At 36.0% G+C, this 26,355-nt stretch overlaps 1 protein-coding gene across 1 annotated transcript in view; it reads right to left on the reverse strand.

Annotated features, from left to right (window-relative positions):
- Positions 1 to 26,355, reverse strand: part of LOC150085174 (pre-rRNA 2'-O-ribose RNA methyltransferase FTSJ3) — a 169,127-nt gene that overhangs the window by 35,174 nt on the left and 107,598 nt on the right. Inside the window, exons 15-16 of the mRNA XM_090373859.1 lie at positions 15,090 to 15,195; positions 1,886 to 1,970 (exon numbers count right to left, since the gene is read on the reverse strand). Of these exons, the coding sequence (XP_090229985.1) occupies positions 1,886 to 1,970; positions 15,090 to 15,195 (191 nt within the window). The remainder of the gene's footprint in view (positions 1 to 1,885; positions 1,971 to 15,089; positions 15,196 to 26,355) is intronic.

The raw sequence follows: 26,355 nt of genomic DNA on the forward strand, positions 1-26,355 counted from the left end.
TAGATCTGCCTTAATGTATCAGCAATACACTGACACTTCAGTCCACAGGAATCTTTCCCAAGCTCAATGATGCCCTCATAATTAATTAATGGTTCAATGTCTTGCTTTCCTTCAAAATTAGTGGGTATATGCCATCAAGTTAAGATGCCTTACTTGTTTTTATTCTTTATTTTTCTGTCAAACAATTTGAAAATTTTGCCAAAATATCAAAAAATAAATAGATACAGGATGAATTTCTATCTTTTACATCAATATCATCTAATCATCATGCAACAAGCAATGAAACACGAATTTTGCATAGGAACTTTATAAATAAAGAAATCTGGGTGAGACTGGATGAGCAATGAACTATTTAATCATTCTGAAAGAACTGACAATTGAAGAACACACTATCCTTATGGTCCATGCTCCACTAAAGCACTTTATGGTCATTGTGAAAAAATTTGAAAGTTTTGAAGAATGTGTATAGTGGCCCCTAGAAGTGGAAGACTAAGAACCTCTAATGAGACAACTGAGAAAATATCCAAAACAATTCAAGAAATTGCTTAAAAATCAAGTTTAGGCACTTAGAATTGCAGGAATATCATCTGGTTCTGGTGGTTTTTTTTTTTTTTTTTTAATGAAAACCCTAACCAGGAGAGATATTAGAACCTACAGTACTATAATATTCTGAAACTCGTGGGGTTAGTTTTAATTCTACCTCCTTTCAAGATCAAATTTTATCAATCAATCTCTGAATGATTATGCAACTAGAGCAATGAATGGATTTTGCCTATCAGAATTAGATAAAACTGACTGTCGAGCTAAGGTTGCTAACAGACTAGGCTTACTTCCATTACTACCTTCATGGCACTATCAATATTGTGTAATTTGATCAAAAGAAAATCTTCCCTCACACCCAATTCCTGCACTTAAGCCTCTGTCATGCTGAGAAAGCTACTACATGATGTGGTTTATGTTACAATTTTTGATTGGTTCAAAACTGTTACAGCAGATGGGTCATGACATGTCTTTACCCATCTGCTGTTACAGCAGATGGGTAAAGACATGTCATGATGCTGTCAGGCATCATTTTGAGTGAATCAGTTGCATGAGGTTTGAAGAAACGTAACCAAGGTTTTTCAAATTTTAATCAAAATTAATTTTAAAATAAATTAAAAATGCTAATGACAAATTAAAAACACTTTGCCCCCATAAAATTTTTATAGGAAAAAATGATTGAATTTATTGGAACAAGACGAATAAAAACTTTAAAAAACATTCCAATAACCCAACCATTTGGAGACTAATTCTGACCTTTGCCAATCTTCTCATATACGTGGATGATGCTGATGGTTGCTTCCCTAATTTAGACTTGACAATAATATCCACAACAATCTCAAAATGTTGTCAAAATTAGCCTACAAATGGTTGGCTTACTGGAAGGTTTTGTAAAGATTTCTTTCCATCTTGTTTCAATAAACTCAAATCATTTTTACCTATAAAAAATTTACATGCAAAGCAGCAGTGTTAAATTTGTCACTAAAATTTCCCACGTAGCAGTTCATAAATATGAACTGTATCCAACAACATAAACATACATGGATAGTGCTGCACCTCATGTGAAAATGTGCTAAAATGTTATTGCTCCCATATTATTCATACTTATGATTTTCATTATTTTCAAACTTTTTAAACTGAAATTTTTAATTCATGTGATTTCTATTTTTCTGTATAAAAAATTGCCTCTATTTGATATTATGTACATATGGGGCTTTCCACTCTTAAATAGAAATTCCAAAATTTTTCCTATGCTGTTAACAAAAAGATAATACATTATTTCCATTATTCCACATTAAGCTGTACAGTATAATTTAACTCCACAGATGAGGAAAAAAAACCTTACTGGGTCAACTGATGACATCTTTCTATAGTGTTTCTCTTCATCTTGTGCAAACCATGCAGGTAGATTTTCATCATTATTTGAGTACCTATATAAAGAAATAAGATTTAAAAAAATTTATCTGAACAAAGAATAGTTATCCTATACTGACATATAAATTTATTACATAATGTCAAGGATTATTTTAACATGTTCACACTTTTATATTTAAGAGCATCCTTTATGTGTGCCTTGGCACACTTCTGTGGGGTGCATGGACTGGAATAAGCAGGCACTGGTTTTTAGTAAATGGAAGGGATTTCATATGTAAAGAATCATCACTCCAAGTATCATCGGCATCTGTTGTGTTTTTTTTTTTTTTTTTAGTGTAAAAAAAAAAAAAAAAAAAAAACAGATGCATTTAAACAAGATTCAGAATCTGCATCATTTGAATAGAATTCTATTTCAGCATCAGACAACATATCATAAGGAGCTGATTCAATGCCATCAGCTTCACATACTATCCATTCCTGTTCCATTTCAGTCCTGATATCCTAGGCTATGGATCCATTATAACAACTTGTTAGGGTAAAATTTTATAAGAAAATGCACACTAAGGATGATTTTTGTTTTTCACAAACTACAGAATTAAAATTCAGCAAGCATAATCTTCAAAAAATTTTACCTTTTCCTCTTGTGGAAAATATTAAATTAGATAAAATAACTTCAACATAAGCAAGGAACATATAATACTGGGGACCAACTATACAGCTTTTATAGTGCTTTCTGGACAGTAAGATTGACGTTAAGGAAAATCCCAGTTGTAAGGCAACATCCCATGATTCAACGAGTGTGCTGATATCACTCAGTTATTCATTTCATGTACCTTTTTTTACAGCAGTCATTTACTGATCACATTTGAATGGACACATATGTGCATTAAGGTACAAAAATTGCAGCTCGTTTTGATACAAATTTCGGCAGCAAACATGTTAAACAGCTTTTAGAGAATCAAAACCCAGTGCATGACTTAAGATTTTAAAAATTTATTTTTACACTTCAATATCACTCTGGGACTCAAAAACACTTATTTCTTCATTACAACTGTTTATGGCAATCAATAAACCACCCTATTGTAAACTACAGTTAACAATAGGCCATGCATTTTTTGTAATACATATTGAATCACACCTCATTCACATTAGCGAGCACCCACATTACTCCAGAACCATGATGACTGACATGGTTAAAACATATTACTTTTAAATAAAATATACTGCAGTCTGCTGCTTTGTGGTACTAATATTTCTTGTCCACCAACAATTTTGAAAAAGGTTTCTTTGCTTAAACTTGTTCCAGTCCAGATACTACTGATGTGAATTATTTTATGTAATTTCTTAATTACTTTATGCAATTCACATAAAGCAGCATGATTATTCAGCCCAAGTACTGAATAAAGTACATGAAAATGGTAATTGTAAATGGAGGAAAGAAGAAAGTATAGGTAGTCTCCAATCTACATCAAAGCTGTGTTCCTATGAATAGTGATGCGTGTTAAAATGGTAAATTGGATAAATTTTTTTAAATTTTTACATTTATTTTTATAAAGGGAGGAATGCATTTCCATGGTAAAATTTTTGGATTTACCAAATTTAAGCTTTACTTAATTATTTATTAAAAATAAAAACTAAAAATTAAACAAACACACATATGTGTTGTACTGTATATATAAACATTTTTTATTTACATACTCTAATAGTCATACTAAATTATCCCATTTCAAGAAGCCAAGCATTAACATTAAGTCTGAACAGAATTTTGCATCTTTTTCTCTTGAATCAGTTCATTATAGCAGCACAAAAGATCATTCCATATTCAACTGAACTTGCTACTCCATTCCATATTTGGGCCATCTTCAATGAAAATAACTATTCCTGTTGTGAACAAACTGAGTTTCTGACATCCTTTTTACAGTAGCTTTATTTGCAGTGGTGGCCTGCATTTTCTCTTCCTCTTGCAATCTAACCTTTTATTTCTCTAACTCAATCAGATCCTTGCTGGAATTTTTATCAGTGCAGTCCACACCTGTAGGTAGAAGGAATTTATTTTGTAGAGAGACAGTATTCATTTGAACAAAGGTGGTGCAAGGGTTTTTACCAGTATCACTGAGGATACCTTAAGGGTTCAGGAAAACTGCTAGTTAGGGGGGAAAGGCTAATATACATCCACATTTATCTGATGATGTGGCTCAAAGTAATGTTTGCATTCATTTAGCATTTAGCATTTAGCATTAGTAGAGGCATTTGATGCAAGAAAGCAAGCTTATGCAGCATCAGCCAAAAAAAAAAAAAAAAAAAAAAAAAAAAAAGTAACATAAATAAATAAAAATAACCACTTCCACTTCACCCCTCTGTTCGTTCGAAATACCTGTCCAGCTGAGCCTTAAACTTATTTAGGCTATCAACTTCCACGACAAGGGATGGAAGTCTGTTCCACCCACCAACCACCCGCTGGCTAAAGGCAAATTTCCGCACATCTATCCTACATCTGTCTTTCCTCAATTTGAATTTATGCCCTCTCAGGTGATTTTTCTGAGCTAGAGGAAGAATCCCATCAGCATTGAGCATGCTCAAACCATTCAAGGCTTTGTACACCTCTATCAGATCACCCCGCTGGTGCCTAGTTTCCAGACACTGTAATTTGCAAAACTTAAGCCTTTCTTCGTAAGAGAACCCCTTTGTCCCATTCACCAATCTAGTTGCCCTTCTCTGTACTCGTTCCAGCAGCTCTACATCCTTCCTGAAATGAGGCCTCCAGGCCTGTATACAGTACTCTAGGTGTGGCCTGACCATTGCCTTATACAAGGGAATAATCACCTCCTTATCCCTGCTAGAAAAATTCCTATATATCATTGACAATACACCATGAGCTACTCTTGCAGCTCGTCTGCACTGCTCAGAGAACTTCATATCTGCCTGCACCACCACCCCCAGGTCCCTTTCATTCTCTACCACTGTCAGTGTAGTACCACAGAGTTGATACGTTGCTCTGGGGTTGCTGTTTCCCATATGTAGTACTTTACATTTGTCAATGTTAAACTTCATTTGCCACCTCGAAGCCCATCTGCTCAACCTTTCCAAATCCTGTTGCAGCAGCATAGTGTCAGTAGTGTCCTTGACAACCCTGCCAACCTTCGTATCGTCTGCAAACTTGGACATTAAGCCTGATATACCATCATCAATATCATTTATAAATACAGAAAACAATAAAGGCCCCAATACTGAACCCTGAGGGACTCCACTAATAACATTAGTCCACGATGAGCAGTGTCCATTGATTACCACTCTCTGTCTTCTCCCCCTCAACCACCCCTTTATCCATAGCAGCAACTTGCCTCCAATGCCACACTGCTCCAATTTGTGCAGCAGTCTTCCATGTGCAACAGTATCAAAAGCCTTTCTAAGATCCAAGTATATAATATCAAAGTTATTCCCTGCATCCAGTTCTTTTGTGACTGCATCATAGTATCCAATCAAATTGGTCAGGCAAGACTTCCCCTTAACAAAACCATGCTGTGTCCTAGCTATAACTGAAGTCTTGTCTAGATGATCCTGCAGTGCTTCTTTCACCAGTGCCTCCATTAATTTTCCGGGAACAGAAGTTAAACTCACAGGTCTATAATTATTTGTGTCAGCCTTTGATCCCCCTTTGTGAATTGGGGTCACATTTGCACATCTCCAGTCAATGGGTACCTCCCCTGAGTCCAAGGAAGCTCTCATAATTATGGCTAAGGGTTTGCTTACCTCCTTTGCTGCCTCCTTTAATATAACTGGATAGATCCCATCCACCCCAGGTGCCTTTCTTGTGTTTATCTTCAACAATTTCTCCTCCACTTTGCTCTCAGTTATTACAAGATTCTCTAGCTTACTGCTAGAGTTGAATACACCTCTGGCATTCCCCTCGCTGAATAACTCCTCATGTGTGAATGTCGATGCAAAATATTCATTTAGTTTGTTAGCTACCCGAGCAGGGTCATCAACAGTTGACCCATCGATCTCAAGTGGACCAATCTGATTCATCCCCTTCCTTCTAGAGTTTACATAAGTAAAGAACTCTTTGCTGTTTTTCTTCGCATCCCTTGCCAAGGATCTCTCGTAATCTGCCTTCGCCTGCCTAACCTCCTTTGTAACTTGGTTACAGATCAACTTGTATCTATCATAGGCGTCCGTGTCACGTGTTAATTTGTATGTATCCCATGCATTTTTCTTCTCTGCCATATGCCTCATTAGTTCATCTGACAACCATTTAGGCCTAAACCTTGAACAATATTTCTTAGTTGGTATGTAAAGCCTAGTAGCTTCCACGATAAGTTCTTTGAATGCTTCCCATTTTGAATTTGCTGTTGGCAATATCATCAGTTGATGCCACTGTATAGAATTTAAATACTGTCTCAGTCCATTGTAGTCGCCTTTACGAAAGCAATACCCCTTCCCTTTACCCCTAATGGTAGTTACCTCTTTGAGTAACTCCCACTTCAGCACACTGTGATCACTGCCACCAAGTGGTTCATTTATCTGCAGATTCTTAATGCATGAAGAATCACTACTGATAATCAAATCAAGAGTATTACTCCCTCTAGTTGCCTCCCGAACATGCTGATGTAGAAAACAATCATCCAATAAATCCACAAAAGCCTTGCTACTGTGTGAGTGACCAGCCCCCAAATTCCAGTCAATATCTGGGAAATTAAAATCCCCCATTATAAGACTCTCTGATTTACTGGCCCACTCTATTTCTCCGAACAGTTTCTTATTATACTCATCAGAGTCATTAGGCCTATAGCACACTCCTACTCTCAATTTTGATCTCCCAATGCTTATGTCACACCAAACTGACTCGACACTGCACTGTCCAGCGGGAATTCTTGATTCACCTCAAGAATTCCCGTTTGTTGCCGCAACAGCTGATGTTGGCAAGATATTCTGAGGATAACAGCTTTTCAAATGAGTGGGTAGATAAACCTAGGGTAACAATCCTAAATAACTTCAAGGGGTGTGTCAGGGTAGTATACTATAAGAATACCTAGTCTTAAATGGTTAAGCAGCCGGGTCTACATTAAATAAAATGTCTGAATTTGAACTACTGGAAATTGGGGAATGGTGAGTTCCATTATGGTGTGCATTTCGGAAAGATAGGGAAGATATAAGGGGTGGTGGGGCATACTTCTTATCAAAAGCAGCTTGAATGCAAAAAGAGCTTTTGTTGAGTCAGAAGTTACTTCTTCAACATAGAACCTGTGTGGTGAGTTAGTCGGAAGCAAAGGTATAACAAGAGTGGGAGAAATCCACAGAACACAAGATTGTGAAGAGTATGACAACAGTCTATACACATAGAAGGAATGGACAATCATGTGTGAATGTCTTATTATGGGTGACTTTAGTCTGCACCTAATTACTCAGAAGTGGGAGGGAAATGCCATGGGGAAGAAAGTTTTAAATAAACCAGATGATTATTATTTGTACAAGCATATTAGGGAAAATACTAGGAATAAGAATATTCTTAACCTCATCATTACTCACAAATATGATTATATCACAGTGCTTAAAATAAAGGAAACACTGGCAGGTAGTGATCACAAGGCATTAGTTGGAAGATGAAGAAAGATGTTGCAATAGTTAAAGGTAAAGTTTTAATTTCAGAAAAGGGGACTATAGTAGTTTAAAGAACTACATGGCATCTATTAATTGGGTGGATTGCAGAGGGAGGACAAATGCATTAGAATCATGGAATACCTTTAAATCAATAATCATGGAAGCTATAAATGCATATATACCAGGGGTGGGAAACCTTTATAAATGGCGGGCCAAATAAAATGTCTGAGGTACACATGGGTTAAATTTTTTTTAGTTTTCCACGATTTTTAGCATTAATAAAATTTAGTTTTCCAAGAATTTTAGCATTAATAAAATTTAGTTTTCCACGATTTTTAGCATTAATAAAATTAATAAGAAAAACGAAATACAAATTCAAGATAAAATTACAAAAATACAATTATAGTAATAAAATACAAATACAATTTCAGTAACAACAATTGCAATATTTTATTTTTATAACGTTTAATGAGAGATTTGATACTGTTTATTTTTATCAGTGAATCAATATCTCGACTGACATTTGTCGTAGCAATGTACAGAGTATTTTCTAAATTTACATCAGAAACTCCATTAATTTTAAAAAATATATAATAAATGATGGGCTGTTTAGTAAAATGAATGAAGGCAAAATTTTCACTGTTATGAATGCAGAATGTATGTGACTTATGAAAGTGACACCAGGAACATCAATTCAACTCCAACATGTACACTGTGAAGATACAGACTCTGTAGAATGGGCTAATGTATGAATTGAGTGTTGTTTGTGGGAATTGTGCTCTATTATGTGTTGTGTTGTTTGGCCTCTTTTCCACTGGGGAGCAGCGATTGATCACCAGGAGAACTGCTACCCACTGCCTTGCTGACACGAGCAGCCGGGCCTCAACTACACTGTCTGCGAAGGGAAGGCAATGATCCCGCACCCATTGGAGGAAGTGTTATACCAGTGGGGAGCATCAAAATTGATCCCATACTCCTAGTGTGGTCCAGAAGGGTACCAGCAAAAAAAAAAAAAATATGTGTGGAGAGAGAGAGAGACAAGTTAAATTCCTGAGATACTCATCAGGAAGATTGTACAAAAACAATGCATTAAAGATACAAGATTAATAGAAGTATTTTAGCAATTTAACAGTAAATATTTAAACAGAAGAATATATACAAATTCAATGGAATTAAGAAACAAAGATGATACTCCAATGGCAGAGTATTTTACATAATATAATAGTTTCAATAACTACAATTAAACATAATGCCATACGCAGAACAGAGATATTAATAATTTACCAAGATAAAATGACATTTAGCAGATTCGGCAGACAAGTTCAGTAGATTAAAGTAGTAAGAGAATAGAAGGTAATTTATTTTAAGAAGCTATTAATTGCAAAAAATTATATTAAAAGCAAAATATATTAAAAAAAAATTAAGAATAGAAGGTAATACAGTATATAAAGATTTTCTTTTTTCAAACACTGACCTAGCAAAATTTTTCAAAAGATTGGAAATTTGAATAGTGCAGTTAAAAAGGGTTTCTTGATCTGGAGATATAGTACCTGTATTGAAAAGAAGTCAAGCTGGAAATATCATATAAAGGAGAGAAAAATATGTGCTGTATAAAAGTATGTGCTTCAAATCTTCAGCCTGTCTGCAAAGGCAAATTTTCACTGTTATAAAGAATTCCATAACACAAATTCAAATTAGAGGTGAAAAGGTTTAGATAGACTAGATTGTAAGAAGTTTTTGTTTTGCCATGAGTTGTTGATAACTGGAACAAGTGGCCTTTGCAGGTAGTTGAAGCTAACAGTTTGATGAAATTCAAAGGTGAACTGGATAGTTACCTAAATGAGGAGGGAAGCCCATCATTTGTATTTTCATATGTACTTTTTCTTTTCTTTCTTTCTTTTTTTTTTTCTTGGCTCGTGCAGCAAAAGCCTGTGGCTTCCTTGCACAGCAAAAGCCTGTGGCTTCCTTGCACAGCAAAAGCCTGTGACTTCCTTGAGTATCATTAGACAGGTATATGGAACCTCTAAATTTTACATTTCTATTCACTTCCCCAAGAACAAGGGGAATTATTCCATTGTACAAGGCCATGATTAAAGCTGCATCTTGAGTACTGTATACAGGTCTGGAGGCTTCACTTTAGGAAGGATATAGATCTGGTGGAACGAGTACACAGAAGGACAGCCAGACTGGTGAAAGGAACAAAAGGCTCTTACCTAGAAAGTACTCAGTTCTGCAAATCGCGGCATCTGAAGACTAGAAACCTGCAGGGAGATCTGACTGAGGTGTTTACTTGAGTAAGCTAAATGTTAATGCCATTCTTTCTCCTGCCGAAATTACACACAAGGAGGCATAAATTAAAGTTGGGGAAGGATAGTTGCAGGATAGATGTGCAGAAGTTTGCCTTAAGCCAGTTGTTAGAACAGCCTTCCATCTGTTGTTGTTGTGGAAGTGGATGGTTTGAATAAATTCAAGGAATAACAATACAAATTCTTGGAGAGTTTTTTTTTTTTTTTTTTTTGGCTGATGCTACATAAGCTTGCTCTTTATTGCATTATTTGCTGCTACTACTATTACTACTACTACCTGTGTGTAGAATAACAGAGAACTTACTTAACTATAATTTGAAATGATACAAAAAAATTTGAAATGACACTGAAATGATACAAAATGTGTGATTTCCTAAAGCAGGTGCTATTCATCTTCAAATGTTATGCACCTGTTCAATTAGAGAGAGAGAGAGATGATAAATAATGATAAATTAAATTTCTTTAGTTAAAAAAAAAAAAATTTCACAGTGGATGATTTTAAATATTCTCCTTAAGGAGTTCACGATGAGGTATGTGAAACCATTTCCATTTCTCACACTCACTAACAAAGACCACAGAGTTTTGTTTTTCCCATAATAGCCATGTAGCTAATATACGAGCTGTTGCATTGTTTATTATGTATATTTGTACATACCTTCTAAAGAGAGAGTATGCATATTTTTGAATATTATTTGCTGTTGATAATTGTAATCCATGCAAAAGTGGGGGGTGATACATTTCTCTCTTCTAGCTTATTCAGTAAACTTTGTAACATGGCACAAAGCTAACATTATTAATTACAGCTATGTAAGTTGGTCATAGATCCTTCCAAGTGAACCGGAAATTTAGTGCAGGGGGGGGGGAGAGAGAGAGATTCTGAATTTTTACAGTTACTTCAAACTATTTAAATCATAAGTTATATTAACATTAGCTTCAGCCAAAAAAAAAAACCGCCCTTATTTCACCCATCCACTCACTCTAAATGTTTGTCAAGTTCTGCCTTGAATCTATTTAAGCTATCAACTTCTACAACAACAGATGGAAGTTTGTTCCAGCAATCAACCACCTGCTGGCTAAAGGCAAACTTCTGTACATATATTCTACAACCGACTTTCCTCAATTTCAATTTATGTCCTCTCGGGTGATTATTCTGAGCAGAGGAAAATTCCCATCAGCATTGAGCATGCTCAACCCTTTCAAGGCTTTATACACCTCAATCAGATCACCTCGCAGGTGACTAGTCTCCAGACACTGTAATTTGCAAAACTTAAGCCTTTCTTAGTAAGAGCAACCCATTCACTAATCTTGTGCCCTTCTTTGTACTCGTTCCAACAGCTCTACATCCTTAAAATGAGGCCTTAAGACCTGTATACATTACTCAAGGTGTGGCCTGATCATTGCCTTATACAAGGGGATAATCACCTCCTTATCCCTGCTAGAAAAATTCCTGTATATCATTGACAAGACACCATGAGCTACTCTAGCAGACTGTCTGCACTGCTCAGAAAACTTCATATCTGCCTGCACAATTACCCCAGGTCCTTTTCATTCTCTACCACTGTCAGTGTGGTACCACAGAGTTGATACGTCACTCTGGGATTACTGCTTCCCATATGTAGTACTTTACATTTGTCAATGTTAAACTTCATTTGCCACCTCTCAGCCCATCTGCTCAACTTTTCTAGATCCTGTTGCAGCAGTGTACTGTCATTAGTGTCATTAACAACCCTGCCAACCTTCATATTGTCTGCAAACTTGGATATTAAGCTTGATATACCATCATCAATATCATTTCTCTCTGTCTTCTCCCACTCAACCATCCCTTTTCCATAGCAGCAATTTGCCTCCAATGCCACACTGCTCCAATTTGTGCAGCAGTCTTCCATGTGCAACAGTATCAAAGGCTTATCTAAGATCCAAATATATGATATCAAAGTTATTTTTTGCATCCAGTTCCTTTGACTACATCATGGTATCCAATCAAATTAGTCAGACAAGACTTCCCCTTAACAAACCCATGCTGTGTTCGAGCTATAACTGAAGTCTTATCTAGATGATCCTGCAATTCTTCTTTAACCAGTGCCTGGAACAGAAGTTAAACTAACAGGTCTGTAATTACCTGTCTCCCTTTGATCCTTCTTTGTGGATCGGGGTCACATTTGCACATCTCCAGTCCACAGGTACCTCCCTTGAGTCCAGGGAAGCTCTCATAATTATGGCTAAGGGTTTGCTTACTTCCTTTGCCACCTCCTTTAATATAACTGGATAGATTCCACCCCAGGTGCCTTTCTTGTGTTTATCTTCAACAATTTCTCCTTCACTTTACTCTCAGTTATTACAAGAGTATCTTGCTTACTGCCAGAGTTGAATATACCTCTGGCATATCCCTTCTTGAATAACTCATGTGTGAATATCGATGCAAAATATTCATTCAGTTTCTTAGCTACCTGAGCAGGATCTTCAAGAGTTGAACCATTCATAACAAGTGGACCAATCTGATTCATCCCCTTCCTTCTAGAGTTTACATAAGTAAAGAACTCTTTGCTGTTTTTCTTTGCATCTTTGCCAAAGATTTCTTGTAATCTGCCTTCGCCTGCCTAACCTCCTTTGTAACTTGATTACAGACCACCTTATATCTATCATAGGCTTCTGTATCACATGTTAATTTATATATATCTCATGCAATTTTCTTCTCTGTCACATGTCTAATTAGTTTATCTGACATCCATTTAGGCCTAAATCTTGAACAATATTTCTTTGTTGGTAGAAAAGCCTAGTGGCTTCCAAGATTGAATGCTTCCCATTTTGAATCTGCTGTTGGTAACAACATCAGTTTGTTCCACCGTATAGAATTTAAATACTGTCTCAGACTACCATAGTCACCTTTAAGAAAGCAAAACCCTTCCCTTTACCCTTGATGGTAGTTACCACTTTGAGTAAATCCCACTTCAGCACGCTGTGATCACTGCCACCTAGTGGTCTCTTTATCTGCAGATTTTTGATCCACGAAGAATCACTACTGATAATCAGATGAAGAGTATTACTCCCTCTAGTTGCCTCCCAAACATGCTGCTGTAGAAAACAATCATCCAATAAATCCACAAAAGCCTTGCTAGTGTGTGAGTGGCCAAACCACAAATTCCAGCCAATATCCGGGAAATTAAAATTCCTCATTATAAGACACTCTAATTTACTGGCCCACTATTTTTCTGCACAATTGCTCATTATACTCACCAGATTCATTATGCCTATAACACACACCTACTCTCATTTTTCTTTTCCCAGTGATTATGTCACACCAAACAGACTCAACATTGCATTGTCCACCAACATCAATTGGATGCACTTCCTTAGATTTTTTGTGTTTCTTAACTAACAGCATAACCCCTCCTTCCTTCCTGTCCTGTCTATCCTTTCTGTACACATTGTACTCCCCAAATTCCAGTTCTGCAATTCTTATGTCTGTGTGACACCATGTCTCTGATATCCCAACAATATCTGCCTTTGATGTCTTGAATAGCTAGCAGTTTTCCGACCCACCTAACTCTGCCTTGATAGCATCAGCAAATATTCTTGCACTCTTTCTATTTAAGTGTATCCACAGACCTGCCTGAAAAAACTTCTACCCCTTGAGCCTTGCACAATCTCTCAAGGGCCGAATTGATCGACAAGGCTCTCATCACATACTCCCTCCTATCATGTCTGGGCAGAATTGCAGACACTTTCAAATTCAATCCTAATTCACAGCTTTTTTTTCAGCATTGTCTTGTACTTGTTAAGTAATTCTGCCGGTCTCCTACTCTTAATATCATTAGTGCCAATGTGTACAACAAAATTGCCCTTTATGCCCTTAAAGGACGATATCTGCCCTACAACGTCATCAACCTCTGCCCCTGGCGGACATACCCTGGTCCTGTTCCAGCTATCCTTTTTGCACAATATGTTCCCCATTTCCCTGACAATAGAGTCACCTAGAACAACTAGTTCCTTTGGGGCCAGCGCATTCTGCCTTGGGGGTTGCCACTGTGTTGCGTGACGTTCAAGTGCAAGCTCTGGCATTGATGTGGGCAGCTGAGAGCTTGATGGGTCCCTCATTTAAATCCTTCAAGGGCATCCACCCTGTCCTTCAAGCTCTCATATAAGCCCATAACAATGCCGAGTTGGCGCCTGATTTCCTTGCACTCCTTACATCGATCACACACACACAAAGATATTCCCCTTGGCAATATCATGTCCCGTTCCTGATTGCTCCACAAACATCAAACAAGCAGTGCATTTCAACAGACTGTGATTCAGATGATGACCGCTCTCCCTCAGTTCTCTCCTGAGCCACAGCACTTCCACTAGTTTGAGCCTTTTGCTTTGCTGCTCAGGTCTGAGTCATGATGTCTACTCAAGTTCAATAAAATTCCAATACAAAAGATAACCCTAAATCTATATCCCAATGCAGTTATAACACTATATATATGTATTTCAGTATCGAATATTATCTCCGAGTTATGTTATGACAACTTATCCCAATTTATGATGTTACGTTTGTAATAACTAGGTCACTATATTTATTTAGTTAAAAAAGTACAAATCAATTGACAATGAAATTTAATAAGATTAATAAATTTTACTGATTAATTGATACTACTATACTCACTATCTAGTTTTCCGTTAAACCTTATGCTAGCACACATTGTATCTTATAACAATGGCGGCAAGTTACGAACGGTTAATCTGCGGACACAAGGTATTATTTACTTTCCAAATCGCGCTATCTAAATTCAAAATAAACCACGAAGCTTGACCAGGTCTATAAGCTACTTAAAGAAAATAATTTAATCTAACAACTAAGTCAATAAAGCGGCTAAGTATAATTAAAAACTTTTCGTTCATGGAGCTGCAAAACCTGTCCACACACGGATTTGATACCCTTACTGATACTAAGCAATAAACTACAAAATCTCTATCCAAATTCAATTTAAACTAAAGTATTATTACTAGGAATATAAAGCAACTCTAAAAAATAAATCAATATTCCAATTTGAATCAATAAAAAAGCAAAAACTTCTCTATTTGCTGGAGCCGTAAAAACTTCGCCTACGCCTGTTTGGTACGAACTTCAAATTAACCAAGTTTTACTGTAACTGTTAATATGTGCTGAATCAAAAGGCCATCACAGTGTTTTATCTATCCTTCTACTCAAAATGATGAGTGATATTTTGAGTAGAAAGACAGGTGAAAGAAAAATAACACAGGGAAACAAAAAACAACCAGCATTACCTATTAAAACCATCATCAATAATATCTCTCTTCTTTTTCTTTGACTGAATCATCACAGAACCAAGTGCTAATGCAACTGCAGATAATTTCTTTTTCCTTTTCCTATCTAAAAACAAAGAAATTTAAGTAATTTAATGCTTATATAAAAACAAGAATAAAAAGTCTGTCAACCTGATTTCAATGGGATGAAAAACCTGAAATACCTCCAAATGGAAGATATATATTCCATTTTCATATATATATACCTTCAAACCCATAAAAAATATAACAATAAAGTCTTGCTCTTATTATGCATCAGCTACATATTATGTAAACATACAGAATTTCATTATGTTTTAGATAAATTAAAAAAAAAAAAAAACACATTAGGGCAATGACTATTCATTTAATTTGAAAGGTGCAATGCAGAAATGTTACAAGAATATAAAAATGGGAAGAGAAGGTAAAGTGTGTACTTTGGTATCATTATGCAAAATGAGCCATAACTATACAGAAAAATTCCTACACAATTTTTAAAAGTAACCAGCCAGCCAGTCAGTCTACTGTACAGAAAAATTCCTACACAACATTTAAAAGGAACTGCTAACCAGCCAGTCTACTGTATTTACGATTGGTACATTCTCAGACTGGACATGAATTGGATTTTGAACATGAGAATCCAATTGCCTAGCCACCAATGATCTCCATCAACTTTTTCCTTTGTGAGGAGGTTTCATTAAATATCATTATACATGTGTTCCATTGCTCTCTGATCCTTCAATTCCTTGCAGTGCAGGAATTGAAGGATCAAAACAGCAACTACGAAATTTGGGGACTGCAACCACCTCCATAAACATGGGACGAGCATCGAGTGGATGTATGTGTTGAATTATGTGAGGTTCCATCACAGAACATAAATTTTTGTTTTTTTGATCATCATGAAAGAAAATATAATTACATATTCATAAAAATAGTATAATTACAATTTAACGGGTCACATAAAATGCAATAAATTGAACTTTGGAGTGTCTCAAAAATATGTATACATACACTTTCATCGTGAATATTTAATCACGTATTTAAAGTTGAATTTAAAATTTTTTTTGTCCTTTTAATATGAAGTTCTACTGATAAAACCACTATCATGAAGATGATTTCAAGGATTTGTGTTGAATTTCAGATGTATTATACTGTGCAGGATTTGGAAAAGCAAAAACCTGGAAGCCGCCACCCCCTCCAATCAAAATCAAGGAAAATTCCAACTGTGTTGCAGCAATATCTGTAAGACTACAAAAATCTGTAAGACATAAGATTAGAATCAGCACAGCAAATGTAAACCACCTTCTCAAAGGAACTAAGTGGAAAACTTACATGCCAAAATTGCAACACAATATAAATGAAGATAATCCTGATCACTGAGTTTTGTGAATGGTTTAAAGCAATTGTAATGAGGATTCGAGATTTTTTGGATATGACTGTTCAGACAAGATAATGCTCAAGTTCAATGATAGAGTAAACTGGGGGCCAATACACATATAATTGTGTGTATTAATACAGTGATAATACAAACATTCATGTAGAGAGGGCAGCAAATTTAACAGGAGTTACAGTTTGGTGTGGCATCTAATCTAGGGGAATTATTGGACTGTATTTTTTTGATGGCACAGTTACAAATGATACATTAGCATGCTTAATGTATCCACTGTGCTGTGCTGTGCTGTGCCCAGCATGGAGGTGAAGTGGTTTACCAACATGGCAAGGCTTATCTAATCATTTAAGAGACCAGCAGATAGACTGAAAACCATCTCATTTAACCCCACTCAACTTTTACTTAGGACTGCTTGAAGGATGTAGAGTATGATAGAACAGTCACACTTCAACAATTACAGGATGAAATTAACAATTAAATGGTGAACAATTTGATCATCTGCACTAGTTCACCATGTGCCACAAACTACAGTATACTGCTGAAATAATAGTACCCCAAATAACGGAACATTCGAGCTAATGGCACATTGAGATCGGATGTTTTCATGTGTGTGATGCACAATTTTCATGCAGAATCCAATATTCTGCAAGAAAATTGCTCCTTCACAAGATTTTTCTTTTTCTATTGTTTAATGCATTGGGGAATAAATTAAAAGAAACTTAATTCAATCAGCTGACTTCCAATAATCTGCCTGCAACTTAAATTGACAAAATAAAAATATCTTTATTTAAAAAAAAAAAAGAAAAGCTTTTGGTAATTTAGGAAAGAAGCAGATTATTGAAATAATTTGAGAAAATAATGCTATTCTGCATTATGTTCTTCAGTGTTTACTAAATGGGAACATTCCTATCTCTACGTGGGGTTATGGTCTTTAGAACAACTATGTTCATCCACAAATCAAAAAGTATATCCTACAGTTTCTAGTATTGTTCTTAATCAAATAACATCACCAAGAAGATGAGTCTGCTATTCAATTAAAATCTCAAAGGTAATGCTTATTTTAGCTCCATCACCATCAATTAGTAACATTGTGTTCAGCGGTATCAAATCATTGTGTATCAAATCTACATAATTAGCCAAGCATTGTGCACAGAAAAAAAAACTTATTTTAAAAATAAGCAATGAAATAGTTTGGGAAAATAACATTTTTTCCCAAACTATTTCATTGCTTATTTTTAAAATCATTAGACAAATGTCAAACTGGTCACAACATTGCTTTCAAATTTTTAATGAATAATGGATTCACCTCTGGTGATGTTATTTGATTAAAAATTATATTAGTAACTTTAGATCAACTCATGTTTAAACAGCTGTTTTCTAAAGACTGTAAACTCAATCTCTGTCACTGTTAAGAATCAGAGATTGGGTTTACAGTGGAGGAGGGACAAGATTTTTGCCTTTATTTTCTGGGGATAGCAAAGACAAGAAAATCTAATGCAGAGGAGCATTATTTTCTCAAACAACTTCTGGAATTTTCAATTATGTTTGTTTCCATTCTTTGCCTTTTAAAAAAGTTTAATTCGTGAACCATGTGTGAAACCAATATTGTCTATTTCTTTGGATCAAAATAACCATGAATGTCCTTTTAAATAAATAAAAACAGAACTTGCATTCATATCTCCTACAGCATTGATGAGCTTGAAGTGCTGGTCAAGACATCAAGGGCAAATATTGTTGGGATATCAGATGTGGTGTCACACAGATATAAGCAGTGCAGAATTGGAATTTGGGGAGTACAATGTGTACAGAAAGGATAGACAGGACAGGAAGGAAGGAGGGGTTATGCTGTTAGTTACGAAACACAAAAAATCTAAGGAAGTGCATCCGATTGATGTTGGGGGAAATGCAATGTTGAGTCTGTTTGGTGTGACATAAGCACTAGGAAAGGAAAAATGAGAGTAGGTGTGTGTTATAGGCCTAATGAATCTAATGAGTATAATGAACAATTGTGCAGAGTAATAGAGTGGGCCAGTAAATCAGAGTGTCTTATGATGGTGAATTTTAATTTCCCAGAGATTGACTACAATTTGTGGGTTGGTCATTCACACACTAGCAAGGCTTTTCTGGATTTATTGGATGAATGTTTTCTACAGTAGCATGTTTGGGAGGCAACTACAGGGAGTAATACTCTTGATCTGATTATCAGTAGTGATTCTTCATGCATTAAGAATCTGCAGATACAAAAACACCTTTCCTGGAATCAAAATAAGCTGTGGCAACTCCCCCATCGAACAAATGAGTAGCTTTAAACATCTAGGGAAGATATTTACAAATAATAATGACTAAGGCAAAGAAATTAGAAGCAGACATGGTATGGCCAAAGATGTATTTACTCAAAGAGGTAACTACCATCAAGGGTAAAGGGAAGGATTTTTGCTTTCATAAAGGTGACTATGGTGGTCTGAGACAGTATTTAAATTCTACAGGGTGGGACCAACTGTTGATGTTACCAACAAAAAATTCAAAATGGGAAGCATTCAAAGAATTAATCTTGAAAGCTACTAGGCTTTTCATACCAACTAAGAAATATTGTTCAAGATTTAGGCCTAAATGAATGTCAGATGAACTAATTAGACGTGTGGCAGAAAAGAAAAAAGGAATGGGATTCATATAAATTAACAGGTGACACAGAAGCCTATGATAGATATATGCTGGTCTGTAACCAAGTCACAAAGGAGGTTAGGCAGGCAGGCAAAGGTAGATTACGAGAAATCTTTAGCAAAGGATGCAACGAAAAACAGCAAAGAGTTCTTTACTTATGTAAACTCTAGAAAAAGGGGATGAATCAGATTGGTCTACTTGATATCAATGGTTCAACTCTTGATGATCCTGCTCAGGTAGCTAAAACATGAATGAATATTATGCATCGACATTCACACACGAGGAGTTATTCAGGGAGGGGAATGCCAGAGGTATATTCAACTCTGACAGTAAGCTAAATAATTTTGTAATAAATAAGAGTAAAGTGGAGGAGAAATTGTTGAAGATAAACACAAGAAAGGCACCTGGGGTGGATGGAATCTATGCAGTTATATTAAAGGAGGCGGCAAAGGAAGTAAGCAAACCCTTAGTCATAATTATGAGAGCTTTCCTGGACTCAGGGGAGGTACCCATGGACTGGAGATGTGCAAATGTGACCCCAATCCACAAAGGAGGATCAAAGGGAGAGAGGTAATTTGACCTATTAGTTTAACGTCTGTTCCAGGGAAATTAATAGAGGCACTGGTTAAAGAAGCATTGCAGAATCATCTAGACTAGACTTCAGTTATAGCTCGGACACAGCATGGGTTTGTTAAGGGGAAGTCTTGTCTGACCAATCCAATTTGACTGGATACTATGATGTAGTCACAAAGGAACTGGATGCGAAGAATAATTTTGATATCATATATTTGGATCTTAGAAAGGCTTTTGATACTGTTGCACATGGAAGATTGCTGCACAAATTGGAGCAGTGTGGCATTGGAGGCAAATTGCTGCTATGGATAAAGGGATGGTTGCGTGGGAGAAGACAGAGAGTGGTAATTAATGAACACTGCTCTTCGTGGACTAATGTTATTAGTGGAGTCCATCAGGGTTGGGTCCATTGTTGTTTTCTGTATTCATTAATGATATTGATGATGGTATATCAGGCTTATGTCCAAGTTTGCAGACAATACGAAGGTCGGCAGGGTTGTTAATGACACTAATGACATTTCTAGATCCTGTACGCTGCTGCAACAGGATCTAGAAAAGCTGAGCAGATGGGCTGAGAGGTGGCAAATGAAGTTTAACATTGACAAATGTAATGTACTGCATATGGGAAGCAGTAACCCCAGAGTAACGTATCAACTGTGTGGTACTACAGTGACAGTGGTAGAGAGTGAAAAGGACCTGAGAATAATTGTGCAGGCAGATATGAAGTTTTCTGAGCAGTGCAGACAGTATGCAAGAGTAGCTCGTGGTGTCTTGTTAATGATATACAGGAATTTTTCTAGCAGGGATAAGGAGGTGATTATCCCCTTGTATAAGACAATGGTCAAGCCACACCTTGAGTACTGTATACTGGTCTGGAGACCTAATTTTAAGGATTTAGAGCTGTTAGTGAATGGAACAGAACAAAGGGTTGCTCTTACGAAGAAAGGCTTAAGTTTTGCAAATTACAGTGTCTGGCGACTAGGCACCTGCGAGGTGATCTGATTGAGGTGTATAAAGCCTTGAATGGTTTGAGCATGTTCAATGCTGATGGGACTCCTCCTCTTGTCGCCTGAGAGGGCATAAATTCAAATTGAGGAAAGACAGTTGTAGGATAGATGTGCGGAAGTTTGCCTTTAGCCAGCAGGTGATTGATTGCTGGAACAAACTTCCATCTGTCATTGTAGAAGTTGATAGCCTAAACAGATTCAAAGCAGAACTAGACAAACATTTGGACCGAGTGAATGGTTGAAATGAGAAGCGTGTGCATGCGTGCATGTGTGTTTGGTGTTTTTTTGGCTGATGCTTGCTTTCTATAAGCTTGCTTTCTTGCATCATGTGCCCTTGCTAATGCTAATTGATAATCTTTTTTGGATGGTTTTCATCAGTTTAAATTAAATGGGAAAATTATATTAATTCTCGGAAGAGACTATCAACCAATAAAGTTTCTTTATCTATAACTATATTTACTTTACATTTCTATTTAATCAGAGGTAAAGAAAAAATTCAATCAATTAAAAAATAATAATAAAATAAAAAATAATGCACCTGAAATATAACACATTACATATATTAACTTGTTCTTCTCTGTCACTGGTTTCATCAGTTCATCTCACATTCATTTAGGTCTAAACCTTGAACAATATTTCTTAGTTGCTATGAGAAGCTTCTAAAATTACTTTCTAGAACACTTCCCATTTAGAATTTGTAGTTGTTAATGATTTTAAGCAAGCATTCGATTGCTTGAAACATGATATCCTCTTCCAGCTCTTGAACAATCTAAACATCAATCTCAAGTAAGTATAAATACTACAGTTACTATACTTTCGCTGTAGAGGGAGAAAACACAGACTGGGTACAAACCAAAAAAGTAGTGAGGCAAAGATGTGTGGTCTCCTATGCTGTACAGTCTCTATGCAGAAACTATTATAAATCTAATACAAGATTCTAAAGAAGGAATTACTGTTAACAGCTTAGTTATCAGTAACTTGCGATACACAGATGATACTGCCCTCATTGCAACATCAGAGGAAAAGTTATAAACACTCCTCAACAGAGTGGTAACAACCAGTGAGCAAATAGGCTTAACAATTAGTGCCAGAAAAGACCAAAACTATGGTCATAAGCAAAAACACCTTGCCTGGAATCAAAATATGCTGTGGCAACTTCCCCATCGAACAAGTGAGTAGCTTTAAACATCTACGGATGATCTTTACAAATAATAATGACTAAGGCACAGAAATTAGAAGCAGACTTGGTATGGCCAAAGAGGTATTTAAGAATCTTAAGAGCTTCCTCTGTGACGCAAAACTGGATTTCCATATGGAGCACTCTCCTATATGGATGTGAGACCTGGGTCATGCGGAAGGCAGAAATCAGGAAACTGGAAGCCTTCGAGATGTGGATGCTAAAAAGAACACTCAAAATTCCGTGGACAGATCGGATCACCAATGAGATGACCTGATCTGTCCACAGAAATTTTGTGGACCACAAGAACACTACTAACTACAATTGCAAAGAGAACATCTGCCCACCTTGGGGATATTATGAGGCCTGCAATATGATCTGCCGAGACTAATCCTGCAAGGGAAGATTAAAGGCAAAAGGAAGACAAAGAAAAAAGTTGCTTGAAAGCATCAAAGAATGGATGGGGGGGGGGTCTTACAATACCTACCCATTCTTTGATAACATCAAAGAATGGGCAGGGGGGGGGGCTTATGATACAAGCACTATTTCACAAAGCAAGAGACAGAGTTGGCTGGAAAATGTTGGTCTCAACATTCAAATTAAATGTGGAACCTGAAGAAGAAGTTGTTAACTTCATCAATTGGTCCATTGAAAAGTGGGATCAGTGTTATTTAAAAACTGTCTAAGACCCTTGCAGTCACCTTTACAAAAGCAAATTCCTGTCACTTTACCCTTGATAGTAGTTATATCTTTAAGTAAATCACATATTAATAGATTTTTCATCATTACCATTAGGTGGCAAAGATGAAAAATCCAGAGATTATTAATGCATGAAAAGTAACTGCTGAATATCAGATCAAGAGTACTTGTTTAACATGCTAGTATAGAAAACATCATCCATAAATACAGAAAAGTTCTGCTATGGGAGTGACCAATGTATAAGTTCCAGTCAATATCTGTAAAGTTAAAATTCCCCATTATAACACATTCTGAGTTACTGGCCCAATCTATTTGTCTGTGAAGTTATTTATTATATTCATCACAGTCATTTGGCCTACAACAGTGGTCTCAAACTCAAATTGCATGCGGGCCGAATCACGATCTGAAAGCAGCTGACGGGGCGGAATTTTTTTTTTTTAACAAAATGAGAGTGAATATGTATATATTGCACTGTACTTACTCCTAATGTATGGATACCACCCCTTTATAACCTGGTGTTACGCGTGACGCATGTGTGTGATGTGTTGCATGTAAGTTTATAATAAGTTTGGAAATTTTACTTTTAAAATTTAATTTGCCTCGAACATGGTTTAATTGAAAATTTATTTCAACACATAAGAAAAAATACATATGTTTGTTTGTTTGTATGTAAATAATTATAAACTTCTTTATTTCTTACTACAACTTGACACTTTATGGCGTTTCGATTCTGATAAAGTTTGTAGCCTTGGAGAAAAATTACTAGAAACTATCTTCATCACGGATTGTAGATACTCATCGGTCAATCGGGTTCTTTTCTTGGACTTATTAATTTTCAACTGCAAAAAAAACTGTTCACATATAAATGTACTCCCAAACAAAGCGATTATTCTTATTGCAAAAATTCGTAACTGAGGGTATTTATCTTTTGACAAGTACGAATAAAAGTTAATCAAATCTGTATCTTCAAATCTTTGAATAAGATTTATATCACACTGTAAATTAATTAGCTCCATTTGTAGATTTTCTGGTGCGTTATTCATGTTAGTTTTTAATGGTAATGAAAATAATGTAAAATCGGACTCCAAATCATTAAAATCTTTCTTCAAATTCTTGTCGTAATAATGCTATTTTTCTTGCATATTCTTGAGATTTTTAATTTGAAATAATAGAGCAGGATTTAAGATGTAGGAAATATACGAAATTTTTTGATTCCAGTTGTGTTTCCCATAATTGCAATTTAACTTTAAAAGCTTTAATACAAGCATACATGTCAGTGATAAGTTTATTCTTTCCTTGCAGCTCTTTATTGAGAATATTTAAATGGCCGGTGAAGTCAACAAGAAATGCTAAACCTGTTATCCATGTATCATTATGTAGCTCATCAATGGTTTTATTTTTTTGTGTCATGAAAATTTTGATTTCGTTTATTAAATCAAAAAACCGTTTTAATACAGCTCCTCGACTTAACCACCTCACCTCGTTATAATAAATCATTTCTCCGTACTCACTTTCAATTTCTTCAAGCAATGCAACAAATTCTCGATGATTCAGAGCTCATCCACGGATAAAGTTTACTGTTTTAGTTACTGTTTCCATAACATTATCTATCTATAAACTTTTGGCACAAAGTGCTTCTTGATGAATAATGCAATGTATAGTGCAAAAATTATTCTGAAATTTTTCTTCTTTCACTATATTTCTTAATTTTACCGCTACTCCATTTTTTTTTTACCGACCATAGCAGCTGCACCATCACTTGCAAATCCAACCATTTTATCCTAACTTAATTTATATTTATCTATTACAGTTTTTATTTCAGAAAAAATATCCTGTGCACCAGTTTTTCCTTTCATAGGAATTATTTCCAATAATACCTCAATTACTTCAATTCATTAGTAACACCTTGTACGAAAACAGCAAGTTGTGCTATATCTGTGATGACAGTACTCTCATCAAATGCTATTGAGAATGCTGCAAAATCTATACTTTTTTTTTTAACTGACATCGTAAATCACTAGCGATTTCGTTAATACGTTCCGCTACCGTGTTGGCTGACAAACTAATATTTTTAAATAATTGTTGTTTGTCAGGACAAAGAAGTTCAGCAGACTTAATCACACAATCTTTAAGGAATTCGCCATCAGTAAATGGTTTTGACCGTTTTGCAATGATGTGTGCGAGAGCAAAACTTGCATGAACTGTTGCTTCACTGGATTTATTTGCTTCAGTAAAAAAAATTTTGTTGTCGTTGTAAGCCAGATTTCAGAAACTGTAATTTTTCTTTCAACATTTCAAATTTTTCTTTATGATTTGTTTCGTAATGGTGACATAAATTGTATTCTTTTGGAATTCTTTTATTCTGAATTTGGAATTCTGATATTCCCTTATTACAAATAAAACATACAATTTTATTGCGCACAACACCACAAAAGTACATAATTTCCCATTTATCTTGAAAAAAACACGTCCTTCTTCGTCCACTTTTCTTTTACCCTTTGTTAAAGACATGGCTTGCAGTTTAATCTCTTAATTGAAATCACTATTATAATTTTATTTACAACTTTAATTTCACAAGATGAATTTTCGTATGAAAGCAACACTCAAAAGTTATGCACAATTCTAAACGATAGGTATTGATATAATGTAGAATCTACATTATATCAATACCTATCGTTTATTGTTAGATCTACATTGTAGATCTAACAACAAGCACAAATAAACAGGTTTTATAAGCCGTATGTTAGTTTGTCTCCATCTATATAGCAATATGAGCTGTGCATCCAGCTAACCAACTAGTGACTGACTCAAGGAAAATATATATCAGAAGTACCAACTCAATAGAAAAAATTGGAAACACCAGAATACTGAAGCGCCACCAACTGTTGGCTGGCGAACTAAATTTACTGATTGTACCGATGTGGGAAGTTCTCCCACCTTACCCCAGCCACGTGGCCTGGCACACAAGCATACAGTGACAAAGACAAAGCCCCAACCTATTCATTCTAACTCTTTTTCCTTCAATAGCAGTCGCGCACATAAGCTCAGTCCATATCTCTATGTCTCTAAAACTATAAGCACCGTATTTACAACAAATGCATAATTGAAATGTATTCGCGGGCCGTATAAAATTGCTTCGGGGGACAGGATTCAGCCCGCGGGCCGCCAGTTTGAGACCACTGGCCTACAATATACTCTCATGTTTGCTTTCCCAGTGCTTATTAAACCGACCACCCACATCAACTGGATGCAATGTCTTAGATTCTGTCTTCTTAACCAAGAGCATAACCCCATCTCAGGTCATATCTGTCCTTTAGTAAATCAACTCTATTTGTCATCTGAGGCTGAGATTATAATTTGAACTTCATTATATATGATTTGAACTTTGCCTGCTTTCACACCTGATGTGGTTATTGTTGTTTGGTTTTTAGTAGCATTAGCAACTAAGGCCATATTGCTCTGGGGATATGCGGTGGTCATTCCCTGACCTTTCCGCATCCTCCATATTTGGTGGTCACGGGCTCAAATCCTGGTCTAATCAAGAAGTGTGTGCTATGCACTACTGCTCCTGCCCACCTGGCTACGGAGGCACCAATCTGATGTGGTCTTTCATCACACTGGGGAGAATCCATCAGATCTGACCTTCTTGGGTTTTTTTTTTTATGTTAATAACAGGATGGGAGTAGGAGCGGATTAAGGTCGGTTGAGGCCCCGGGCACAGAAGAAAATACTGAGCCCCTT

This window comes from Mastigoproctus giganteus, chromosome 5, assembly GCF_048544385.1.
Source record: "Mastigoproctus giganteus isolate SK-2022 chromosome 5, ASM4854438v1, whole genome shotgun sequence".
Classification (NCBI taxonomy): domain Eukaryota; kingdom Metazoa; phylum Arthropoda; class Arachnida; order Uropygi; family Thelyphonidae; genus Mastigoproctus; species Mastigoproctus giganteus.